The 13,394-nt window shown below is 35.4% G+C and overlaps 1 protein-coding gene across 1 annotated transcript in view; it reads left to right on the forward strand.

Moving 5' to 3' along the window:
• The first annotated feature begins 1,078 nt into the window (after window positions 1–1,078).
• The window catches only part of EPYC (epiphycan), a 35,323-nt gene continuing 23,007 nt past the window's right edge, over window positions 1,079–13,394 (forward strand). Inside the window, exon 1 of the mRNA XM_065887801.1 lies at window positions 1,079–1,243. Within this exon, the coding sequence (XP_065743873.1) occupies window positions 1,079–1,243 (165 nt within the window). The remainder of the gene's footprint in view (window positions 1,244–13,394) is intronic.

Below are 13,394 nucleotides of genomic sequence, written 5' to 3' on the forward strand. Positions count from 1 at the left end.
TTTGCTTCCTCAATGAATGATCACTAGGTAACACTTTTCATAGGCCTAATTTAAATGTTTAAAATTAAACATAAGAGATTTTCTTCTAAACTAAAATGTATGCAAAGGAGTACCTACAGAATTAAAATAATTAAAATTATAAGATCTTGACTGAATCTCCCCAAAGCATGATGTTACCATGGAAACTAAGAATAGCGTTTATTAAAGAATTACAAAACAAAAGATTGCTCTAATCCCATGTGTGTGCAAATCCTCCTCTAAGGAAATCTTGCTAAATGGTGACTTTCAGACATGTATTCCTATTGATTCTGAGTTTAAACTTTAGATAGCCACTAAGGATTGAAATAAAACACTAAGGACTAAAAAGGAAAAGGACTAAGGAAAAAAATAATTTTCTTGTCTGCTCCATTTAGTTAAGACAAGCTTTGAAAATATTGCATGAAACATTAATTTTATGTGTGTAAATATTAAATTATGTATGCATTAAAGACACCCAGAGGCAACAAAGAAGTAAAAGAAAGAAAAAACAAACCTTCATTATTTTGTCTGGAAAAAGTCCTAGACTTAAATGTACAAGAAACAGTCCTAGCTGTATTACTAGCCAACTCTGTCTTGGTTTCCTCATTTGTAAAGTGGTGTGACAGTTATAGTGATTAGCATCCTCATCCTCATCATCCCTACATCCCAGAGTTGATGAAAGAATCTTAATGCCTAGTAAGTGGTAAAACTCTTAGATAATGTGAAGGCTTTTGTGAATAAGTATACCACAGTTTTTCTGCATACCATTTTCTCCATGTTTCTCTATAAACTAAAATCAATTTCACCATAATTCCAATATCTACTGTAAAAATGTGGATAGGTTTGTGAATTCATTTGAGCATCTGGCATCAATAGTCCTCGGTAGCCACACAATTTCATGTGCTATGTTTATAAATTATCCATGGAAAGAAAGCTACCAGCTTGAGTTTCTCAGTATTGACAGTGATTTATCATTCCTATTTAGTGAAAACTATTCATAAGTTATTATCAATTAAATATGTATGTGTTTTAATATTTTATGATTAGGAAAGTTTGAAAAATGAAAACATTAGCAAGACTCGTTCTGGGACTTGTCATCTTGGATGCTGCTGTGACCGCCCCAACTCTAGAATCCATCAACTATGACTCAGAAACCTATGATGCCACCTTAGAAGACCTGGATAATCTATACAACTATGAAAACATACCAATGGGTCAAGCTGAGGTAACTGATTCCTCCCACTCCTGAGACTTTTTAAAGCATTGTATGAGGAATTATTAGGGTTTCTTCTCTTTAAATAGATTTTTGTTTACTTATAAGTGGAGATGTTCCATCAATAATTTCATATTAACTTTTTCTCCAGAACATGTGCAATGTGATGGAGGTTAACATTGGGAAACTCTTTTGCTTTCTTTATACTTCACTTTGTTTTCTTTATATTTCCTCATAAAATTGAAAAATAAAAGTTTCTATCAAGTTAGAACAGAGAAAATTAGGGGAAGAGGCAATCAATGAGGAAAAGGTGAATTCAAATAGTACACATAAAATGATAAGGAAGTTTGGGAAGTTTGAAGTAAAGAAAAAAGACATGAGATTAAAATGTAATAGAAGAAAACTAAAAGAATGCAGAAAAAGGACAATGATTTGAAACTTTACTGTATTCCAAGCGCAAATACGCTTCCCTAAATGACTGATTACCCTCAGCAGTAATGTAGGCATTGGCAAGGTTACAGACCATTACCTAAATCTGATATGACAAGTTCCTAATTAAATGGTAGGCTTTTTACATAACTAAAGGATACAGACTAATTTTTCTGAATCAGAAAACAAGCAGATCTTGAAATGCTGGAGTCTAATGAATGTACAACATTGACAAAAACTAATTAAGTACAAATAAACCGAAAGGGAAATTACATCACCTTTACAAGATCAGAACATATTTGGGGCAGTCATTCAAGTGTAAATTTTCTTAGAATAGCTACTTTTGACAACTAGGGAAATGAAATATTTAGACAAAAGCATGTATTTAAATTGTATAGGACTTAGATACATCTTTATTAAAATAGTAAACATTCTCATTATTGTTTATGTTGCCTTCTAAAATACAAGAATTAGATTTTCACAGTACAGTAGTTTTTATGTATTCTCCCCCTGCACTATTCTTTTCCTGTCTTTCTCTCTTTTGCCATCTGTCTCTCTCTCTCTTTCTCTTCCCCACTTTTTAGTAAAGTTTCAGGCTTGACAGCAGGCCACTTTTCTTCTGAACATTTAGTTATGACTCTGTTTTTAAGTCTTTATCAACATTCAGTGCTTGATTCATTTCACTGTGTGGCTTCTATTATGTGAAGGGGATTTTCTGTTGAGAATTTATAGTCATTAATACCAATCTTGCTATATGTGATCTCTGTACCTCTAATCTAATGCATCAATGTAGAGTATAAGAAGAAAGTTTTTCAGTGCTTAACTCATCTGCCCTGTTCCTTTTTCCATCTTGCAGAAATATTAAAAAAAAAAACTCAGTGCATATCTGCAGTTATCTACCAAATTAAATATTTTAATTTAAACTTATTTGTCATTCTTCCAAAAAATATTTCATTGGATTGGTGAGTACCATAGTGAATTCTTTATTTTAAGTAGGGCTGGGGAATTTGGATTCAAGGGTTTATTTATTCACTTCAGAAGACCAAATGCGTAATAGAGGGACTACCATTTGAGATCAAGCCTACCCTAGGCAAAACTGTGAAGGAAGTGAATTTTATCTGCAGACTGCTTTTAAGCTATTCCTTGCTGTCAGGATCCTTTCTGTTGCCCAGGAGGCCCTAGACATTCTCATGAGAGTCTGAAGTTCTTCCTGCCATCAAGGAAAATTAAGCTAATATATACATATTAGCTTAATTATATATATAATATATATAATTATATATATTAGCTTAATTTTATTTATATATATACATATATATACATATGTGTGTGTGTGTGTATATATATATATATATATATATATACACATATATATATATAAAGATGATTTATTATACAACCTTTCCTCAGTATTTGCTTATTCTGGAATAACAACCTTCCTGTAAGGTACTGAATATGTGGCATTGTATCCTTACACACCCTAGCCCTTACTTCATGCAAACATTTCTAATTTTCTTACTGGCTAAGCCAGACTCAGAAACCCTAACAACTGAGGGTTCCAGAAAGCCACTGATAATCCCTTGTAGTTGACTGAAATATACAAGTCAGCCCTGATTTAACAATCCTTTGTGGTGAAGTCATCATCAGCAAACTGGTTTTAGGTAGATGATAGATATGGATACAGATATAGATATAGATATATACATGTGCTATAATAAAACTATAACACATTTGTGAAAACATCAAATATACATAATTTTTAAAAGATATTTACAAAGTTGTTCCAACAGCAAAAATCAATCAACCAACGTACTCACCCACCACCCACCATTTTTGGAAAAAAATCCCAAAACAAACAAAATCAATATGATAAAGAAAATAAGATGACCTAAGGAAAAAAATTCAGAAATTTAACTCAGATCTCAACAACTTATTACTATAAATTCCTTACAAACAAACAACTAGCATATAATTCCCTATGGGAAAATATGAAATAAAGCCAATACTTCCAGTCATGTGAATGGATTCTAGAATTTGGTTAACATGGCATGAATTTCTTGAATGCAGTCTTGTAAGTTCAGATTCTGGAAGGTCAAATAAACTTATTTATCTCGTCTTTATAAATTAAAGGCAGTGGTTGCACATGTTCTTGATCTTATGTGACACTTTTTGAGTGAACACTGATAACACACCCATATAAGGTCCAGTTGATGAAAAAGTTCATAGTAAATGATAGACATAGGGAATGATGGGATGAGATTCTTCAGTTTTTTGTCCTTGATGCCAAGAGTATGGTTCTGCATAATTTAGTCTAGAATTTATTTCAACTGTACAGAAGACAACTTTATATTCTAAAGTTGTAAATTTATAGGATAACTGCTTCTAAATGCCAATTTCTTTCTTTTAAAGTCGAAGACTTGGCATCTTATGCCAATAGAGTAGACCCTTTGGTCTAAACTTGGAATGATTAATACTTAAGGCCTTTGATATATGTGGTAGGTAGAATTCTAAGATGTGCCCTAAGTGGCCCATCCCCTGATGTGTCCATGATCTTTGTAATTGTTACCATCATGAATATATTGGGATATCACTCCTGTAATAGGTTATGTTATATGGCACAGTTGAAATTTAAAAAGGGAGATTATCTTGGTCTGCCTGACCTAAAGTCATGAGCCCCTTAAATCAGTGTCTTGAGGTTAGGGACAAAATTTGAAGCATGAGAGAAATTCAATGCAAGGGAAAATGTTTCTGGCTTTAAAGATATCAATAGATGGGTCTATGTTCATAACAAGAATGCAGGAATTCTCTAGATGCTGAGGAGAAGCTGACAGTCAGCAAGCATATAAGGATACAAGAAACTCAGTCCTAAAGATACAAGAAACTTCAAGTACTTCAAGTACTTCATGAGGTTACAGCCCTGGCCATCACTTTATTTTGGCCTTATGAGACCCTAAGCAGAGAACCCAGTCAAGCCATCCTTGGACTTCTGATCCACAGAAACTATCCGTTTAAAAATGGGTATAGTTTCAAACTGCGAAGTTTATAGCAATTTGCAATGCAGCAACAGAAAACTACTACAATGTAATGATTTAAACTTTTTTTTCTGAAAGCCAAATTTGAATTACTATAAGGCTGCAAGGCTTCCATTTATGAGTCCAACAATTTATCTAGTCAGTGAACCAAACCACCCCTGATTCCCAGGGTTAGAATCTCAATAGAGCTTTATTGATTTCTATTGGTGGTAGTATATTCATTATCTCCTCAGTGGCTGGAAAAGGGTAATTGAAAGTATTTCTGTTTTGAAAATTATATGCAGCAATAGTATTTCAGACTCATGACTTATGTGATTTCTGATGATCTAGAATATCCAGGATCCACTGGATACTATGTTAGAAAAAGATTTTAGGCCCAACAATTCCATCATAATGTTCTATATTAGCCAGTGGATAACTTTGCTGGCGTAACGTAAAGTTGTTGCAATTTTTACTGAGCTTTCATTTTACTTTTAATGATATGGATAGGAACTGGTTATAAGCCATAAGACCAAAATGCAGACGTTTTGCTTACTGATGAATACTAGCTAACCCTGAGCACTTCTTATGTGTCAGTAGTGTTCTAGGAATATCACATGTATTATCTCATTTATTCCTCCCCCAAAAATAATGAAGTGTCATTATTATTCCCATTGAATATAGATGAGGAAGGATATTGAGACAAAGAGCAGTTAAGTAACTTGACTAAGGTTACAGTTATTCGTAATGTATAATCATAGTGATGTTCTCATATCAGAAAATAATTTCCAACAGACTAATGAAAGATTATATTATCCTCCCTCCATTTTTTACCACTTTCTAATTGTCCTTTTAACTTGAACTGGTTTTGGTTGAGCTGAATGCCAGGTGCATTCTATACTGCACTCTTAGAAAGAAAAGCATTCTTCTATGGGTGAATAATGTGAACTAGAAGTAACCTGTATAGACAACTGACTGTTATCTAATTACTGTAAGAAGAAAATGGCTTAGACTAACTACTTAGTCTGTACTTGAAAGAATAATTGTGAATATGTATTTGCCAACATATATCTAAATCATGAGTAATGACCTGAATATATGCATATATACACACATATATACATATACAGATATATTTGGGAGTCTAGGATCCAGGGAAACATTTCCCTATTTTCCTTAAAGGGTTCACCAAAAAACTAAATAGTTCAAAATTCTGTATTCTTTGAGTGGCTTAAGTTGAGACTGCGTTTTTGACCAAGGCAGTTATTTGTTTCCATTTTCATGCTATAGTTTTTGGGTTATTGATTTTCCATTCCTCTTAGGTCTAAAAAAACATTGGTCCTGACCATGGGTAATTTATTTTGCCCAGAAAAGTACTCAGTGACTATATTAATATTTATGGAAGTTCTGCTGAAAGATATGAACTTCCATTCCTCCAGGAAATTCTCCTTGGCTCCAATCAGATAATTAGACTTCTCCTCACCTATATCACATTATTCAGTCTTACATAATTACCTCTACTTAAGTGAGACTGCACTGTTCCTGCATCTTCAATAAATACCAGGAATGTTATACCCTGTGGTCCCATGAAGCACTTGATTGTGTTCGCTGTAGGGTGGCGTGAGGGCATTTTCAACGCCACACAATGCTCTTCCGTGAGAATGTGGAGGAACAGGTTGCAATTTTTAAGGAATTTGTTGATTCTCTGGGCCATATACCTTGTAACTAAGTGTGCTTATCATTTTGCTCAGAAAAATGGCTCTTGATTGTTGCCTCATTCTTCCCTGGTGTCATATTATTTCCCACACCTTTATTTTCCTATCTTCCTAATCTCCTCATGGAGATTTTTTTTGAAGTATTACCATACACGCTTTAAAAACTGTTGGTGGGAATGTAAATTGATACAGCCACTGTGGAGAACAGTACGGAGGTTCCTTAAAAAACTACAAATAGAACTACCATATGACCCAGCAATCCCACTACTGGGCATATACCCTGAGAAAACCAAAATTCAAAAAGAGTCATGTACCAAAATGTTCATTGCAGCTCTATTTACAATAGCCCGGAGATGGAAACAACCCATCATCGGATGAATGGATAAAGAAGATGTGGCACATATATACAATGGAATATTACTCAGCCATAAAAAGAAACGAAATTGAACTATTTGTAATGAGGTGGATAGACCTAGAGTCTGTCATACAGAGTGAAGCAAGTCAGAAAGAGAGAGACAAATACCATATGCTAACACATATATATGGAATTTAACAAAAAAAAAAAAAAAGAAGAGCCTAGGGGTAAGACAGGAATAAAGACCCAGACCTACTAGAGAATGGACTTGAGGATATGGGGAGGGGGAAGGGTAAGCTGTGACAAAGCGAGAGAGAGGCATGGACATATATACACTACCAAACGTAAGGTAGATAGCTAGTGGGAAGCAGCCGCATAGCACAGGGAGATCAGCTGGGTGCTTTGTGACCGCCTGGAGGGGTGGGAGGGAGGGAGATGCAAGAGGGAAGAGATATGGGAACATATGTATATATATAACTGATTAATTTTGTTGTAAAGCAGAAACTAACACACCATTGTAAAGCAATTATACTCCAATAAAGATGTTAAAAAAAATGCCTTATATACTTTCTGGAATGAGATAAGGTACGCATTCATAAGTAAATAACATTAACAACTAATTTAAAAAAACCACATCAGTAGCAATTGGCCAATAGGAAATTTCTTGAATGAGGAATGCTTTTCTTGCTATTACTCTCCATTGATCTTAAAATGAAGGCCATTTTTTCTCTTTCACAGAAAGAACAAGTGGCTAGATTGTTTAAAATTAACCCTATAAAGAAAACTCCCATTGAAATAAACACATTCAGCTTCAAAAATAGCATTTATGGATGAAGAAGGTATAAGCTCATCAAAGGGATGAAAATTAAACTTAGTGAAGTTACAGGACTGGGAGAGAACTCAGTGAAGGCAGTTGTATCAAGTAACAATGGAGCAATGATTTCTTTTCTCTTGTCATAACAGGGTGTTATGCAACACATGTTATTATTCTTTTAGAATACATATTGATGGTCTGTAACACCTGAAATTACTTAAGTAGAATCAAACTAATTTAGGGCTACTTATAGAAATCAACATCCACTTTAGATAATGATATATAAGAAGGATCTTAAAATTAGGTTATCTAAGTATAATAAATTGGTATAGAACTTTGCTAATGCTAGAGGATAGTTTGTCTCAAAACTCATCTTTGTATCTTCTGAACAAAAAGTAATTAAATTACAGATATTTCTACAATTTATGTCCTCTGGTGAAAAAGGCTTGCAATACTTTTATCTTTATATTTGGAATTATGTCTCACTTTGGCCAATTTATACAATATGTTTTAAAGTTTCAAATATATGGTTGGCATATAAAATACCTCTTACTGGAAGAAGTAACTTGTTAAAGTGTCAGTCAGCCTGAAGTAAATATTCTTTTCAGGATATGGCAAAAAATAAAAGCTAATCTTTCTCTTTACCCTCCCTTTTCACTGAAGATGCTCTGGAGGATGAGAGGAAAGAATTTTGCTGATGATCTTTTAATATGGTTGTCTGACTGACTTTCCATAAGCTTCTTTCAAAAGCAGCATTAAACCATTTGATTCTTATGGTAAGCTATTTGAAAACCTTAAAAAAAATGAAGCAACAAAAATGTACAATCATGCAGGCTCACAGGAAAAGAAAATTATTCATAGTATTTGCCAGTGATTTGTTTGTGTTTGTATCTGTATTATACATTATTTATGAGACCACAAATATAAGTTAATTATCATAACTGTCCCTTGAAATGAGACTTGTTACTACTATTATCATTATTATTAAAAACAACTAAGGATCAGAATGTTGCCCAAGGTTATTCAACTAGTAAGTTTCAGAGTAAAATTTAAACCAGGTTCTTTTAACGTCAAACTAGAGAGACCCTGGCACTAAAACCTCCATTATTTTCCTGTTCCTTCTCTTTCATCTTTACTTCTTTTAGCTGTGTCCAATATTGAGGTTTATTTTCTCTGAAATTAAGTAATTTGATTATTAGGGATCAGAAAAAATTTTTCAAGTGATTGCAATTAACACACTATCTAAGCATCTCTCTTAGCTGTCAAAGTATTTAAGGGAGAGACAGGACAGATGATCCTTCTGAACTGAAAGCAGCTTTGTCAAAAATATGGGGACTGAGCAATCTTTGCCAAACACATTTCTTCCTCATTCATTTTCAAGATAAAGTAGAAAATAAGATACAGCTTTCACTGCCAATGTTCATGGTCACATTCTTTTAGATAATTAACATGAATCATTTAAATCAGTTTGAGTACCAGACTTATGCTTAGAGCAGAATTTCACTGCACTTAGCATACCTACATGCCAGCATGTGGAACCCACAAGAATATTCTTTAGTTACTCAGGCCGAATGCCACAGGGCCTTTTAACATGTTCAGAAACCAATTTCTGATATAATGATAACAACATAGAACACTTTCAAGACTGAGTAGCAAGTGGTGGGATAATTTGGGAGAAAGATAAATTTAAAATTGTTTTGTTTTACAAATATCTTACTTAGTGTTAGAGTAAAAATCCAAATAGCATTCTGGATTTCGAAGACTTTAACAAAAAGGGAGATGGGCCTATGATTTAAATATTATGTGCTGAGGAGCTGAGCTTATTGGTTAGGTATAGACTGGCAGGGTGGCGACCCTAAACTAAGCAAATAGACAGATGAGGACTTTTGCTTCTCACTCTGGCTTTGCCTGGGCACTTAAATCATTACCACACACACTGCAAAGAATGGTGGGAGAAACCACTAGCTTTGGGTGCTGTTCATGTGCACACCCCATTCATCCTTGAGAGCCAGTTTTTCACAGTGTTGAGTGACGTGGGCTATGGAGTCTCCTCATGTGTGAGTCCCAAGTCCATCACACCAACTGTGTGGCCTTGGACAGTCATACAACTTCCTCTTTATAAGATAACTCGTGAGAATTAAATTAAAAACTTAACGGTTTAACTTAGAGCCTGGCACATAGCAAATATTCAATAAATGTTACTTTTACCATGGAATCAGTCATTGAATCAACAGCCACAGAAGCTTATGCACTGGTGATCAGAGAAGCCGTCAGGGAAGGGGTGGGATTTGCGCTATAATGAAGACTAACTCTACTGGGCATGCGTTCACCTTGCATCCACTTCCCAATCTCTTGCTGAGAGCCAGGAACAGAAGCAGGTAAATCAGACCAAGTCCTTCCCTGTCCCTCAGTATCCCTCAGGCTAGTTATCTTATAAACACACAATTTCAACACAATAAAGGAAGTGAAAAAATAAGAATAAACAAGATCAGTAGTTATTGGGACACAAGGTTTCTATGAGTTCAGTCACAAAATATATACATATGCTGAGAAATTATGTCTCCAAACCTGCCATTATTTTACTTATATGTTTATCTACCACCTTTTTTGAACAGTATGTAAGTCTACTTACATGAATAAAAGCTATAATACAGAAATAGATATATAAATATATATAATAAATATAAATATAGATAAAAGATTAAATATAAGCTACATACAATATTATCTCATAAAATGGTTTATTATATATAATAGAGTATATTATATTCTCCATATCACATCTCATATTGTATATTATTAATTATGTGTTATATTACATTATAGTATAAAAATATAAATTAGGAGAGTGAGGCAAAGAAAAAATAATAGTTGAGAAAATAATATGAAGCCAGGGGCCAAGTACATATTTGAAAATGCATACCATTTTGTATTATGATACATATAGAGACTTATAATATTGAAGTTTTCTGGGCAATAGTGTTAGGTTTTAAGGAACCTCATATGTGCTTCTGCTATGCCCTACCTAACTTTAGAATCAACTGAGGGACAGAAATGGGACTCAGACAAATAACATTCAAAGTATCCCCTTTATTACTGATAAAGGCTAGGTTGTAATATATGACTTAGGTGTGAAGCAACTATGGGCTTCTTAATACAAAACTTCAGAAATAGACTAGGTCATCAGTCACAGGCAATGCTGGCCAACCACAGGCCTCAGAATACAGTAAACCTTCGTGCATGCACAGAGGGGCAAACCAGAACTTATGCTCCTGACAGGCAGGCGACTCCCCTAAAGAAGAAGATGAACCACTCAGGCCAAGCTCCTTCTCTCACTCACCAACTACCTTCATCCTTCTTCCTCTCATAGGAGGAGTAAAGGGGCCCACAGAGGATACACCCACTCCCCAACACGGTGGCCTCTCAAGCCATCAGCCTTGCCCGTTAGGTTCAGTATAGCTTTCCATGTCGAGAGAGAAAAGCAGCCCATTTCTTAGGACAGTCACTCCTACCTTCATGAGGCCTGCCCTCATGCCAGCTGGCACTCTTAGATGTCCTCTGGAAGTCTGTAGATTTTGACCCCAGAAAACTCTGAAGTGGATCCAAGAACATCAGTGAATTTATCTCAAAGGCCTCTCTGCACCTAAGATTGAAATTTCACTCTCAGTTCTACGCTCTACCTCAAATTATATCAAGCCACATTATCTAATATCAGAGTTTATGAGAGTTTCTGCAATGAAATGAAATGCTAAGTAAATACACTCCAATAAGACAATTCTAGAAACAGAGAGGACACAGATTAGCATATAGCTCTCCTACCTCTATAAAGTTTTTGAGGAAAAATTAAAAACTGCACGTTAATGTCTCTTACATATTAAAGTCTAAACTTGTTTAAATCCAAAGATATTGCTGTACAAAGTCAGAATTACTTGTCTTGTGATCTAAAAGTCCAAAGAATATGCAGTCCCAAACTCCCCTTTCTCAATTTCTTTTGCTTCATCCCAGCTAGATGAATTCTTTTTGCTTGGGTCAAGCTGGCTTCTTTCAGTAACTACAACCTGAGTAGCCTCTACTAGATACAGATGTAGTTCTTCAGAGGCACATAAATTGCTATTTGTTCATTACCAAGTCTCCCATGACTTTGATATTTAAAGAGAATGAAGCATTAATTGCACATACAATATTATCACATTATTGACCTTAACCCCCATCAAATTTTTAAAAACCAGATAATCCTGAGTCCCTAAAATAGTTATTCTAGGCAAGAGTATATTCCCCAAACCAGTACATACTGTCCAGAGACCAAGAGGAGAGTTGATGGTACCCTGAGAAGTTGGAACATGGAAGAAATCTTGGTTTGACCTCATCCAGATGTTGGTCAGCATACGTTCATTGTCTCTAGTCTGCATAGTTAGAGCTCAAGTACAATTGGGAGAAATCTCCCACCAGGAGTTAAATTATGGCACTGTTTTACCACTATTAGAGCAGCTGTTCTCAAAGCGTCAGCATCTCCTGGGAGCTGGTCAGGAAGGCGAATTCTCAGGTCCCATTCCAAACCTAACGAATCAGAAACTCGAGAGGGGGGCCCAGTGATCAATGATTTAACAAACTCTCCATGTCATTCTGATGCACCTACGGTAGGAGCAGCACAACATCCCCAAACACAAGCTCTTTTCTCAGAGTATTATTGGAGATATTCCTGTTTCTTAGCACAGTCTTTATACAGCCTGTTATCTAGCACAGGTGACTGCCGGCAGGCCCAATTACCAGGTCCATCTTAGGCTTCTCTTTTTTTCTGCATACTGCCTTTGAATTCCCATTTTCCTGCTAAGCCCTGGTATTCTGGTACCTGGTGTTGCACTGAGTATGTGTTCTGTCAAGTGACAGATTCTGTTGTAAGCAAGGATTTTCAGCCAGGGGTTTCTCTAGTCTGGAAACTGTGTGCCCCAGGGCAGGGGCTTTTACTCTTGCTTCAGGCTGTGGAATTCAAGAAATCCGCCTCCCAGAGAGTTTCCACTTCTTCCCCATGTTTTTGTTTTGTTTTGTTTTGTTTTTCAGCTGGAGAATCAACCTCAGCAGATTCCTGAACTGAAACTGCTGTTGATGTTTCTGATGCCTGTGGTCCTTGGGAGGCTAGTAAAAAACAATCCTTCTACCATATTCTCATCAAGATCTTACTCAACATTTCAAAGTTCCAGGACTTAATTAGCATTTCTGTCTCCCACGTCCTATTCTGCGGAATTAATTTCCCCTCTAGTGTAGTGGTTCTTGACCTCGGCCATATGTTTCAATCATCTCTAGAGTTTTAAAACATTTCAATGCCTAGACCACACCCTAGACTATTAAAATCAGAATCTCTGGGGGTAGGACCCAGGTGGGGTATTTGACGTCCCTCAGCTATTCTTTTAGTGTGTCAGGTACTATTTTTTTAACCAGTTTAATATGCTTTTCAATTTGGTCCCTTTACTTCTCTAGTACTGTGTGCTAAATGAGAGCCTTTTTCTCTTTTCTTTCTGGTCCAGATTTTTGTTTTACTGACATAGTCCTCCAGATTTTGTCTTGTGGCATCTTCCACAAAGACATTAAAAAATCAGTAAATTACAAATCTGCCAAAAGTAAACAACATTGTTCAAAAAATCTTTGGAAATCTTCACATTTCTGAGTTGGATAATCCTATCCTGGACATGTTCTCCTACCATACTAATTTCTAACCCCAGATGGGACCTGACCTCTTATTGCCCTACATAGCCTTTTTCTTAAATGCCTAATTTTCATTAGACCCTCCCTAATTCCACAAATTTCTCATTCTAACACTCCTAGGCCAAGTTATGGTAAACCT

This window comes from Phocoena phocoena, chromosome 11 (assembly GCF_963924675.1).
Source record: "Phocoena phocoena chromosome 11, mPhoPho1.1, whole genome shotgun sequence".
NCBI classification, from domain to species: domain Eukaryota; kingdom Metazoa; phylum Chordata; class Mammalia; order Artiodactyla; family Phocoenidae; genus Phocoena; species Phocoena phocoena.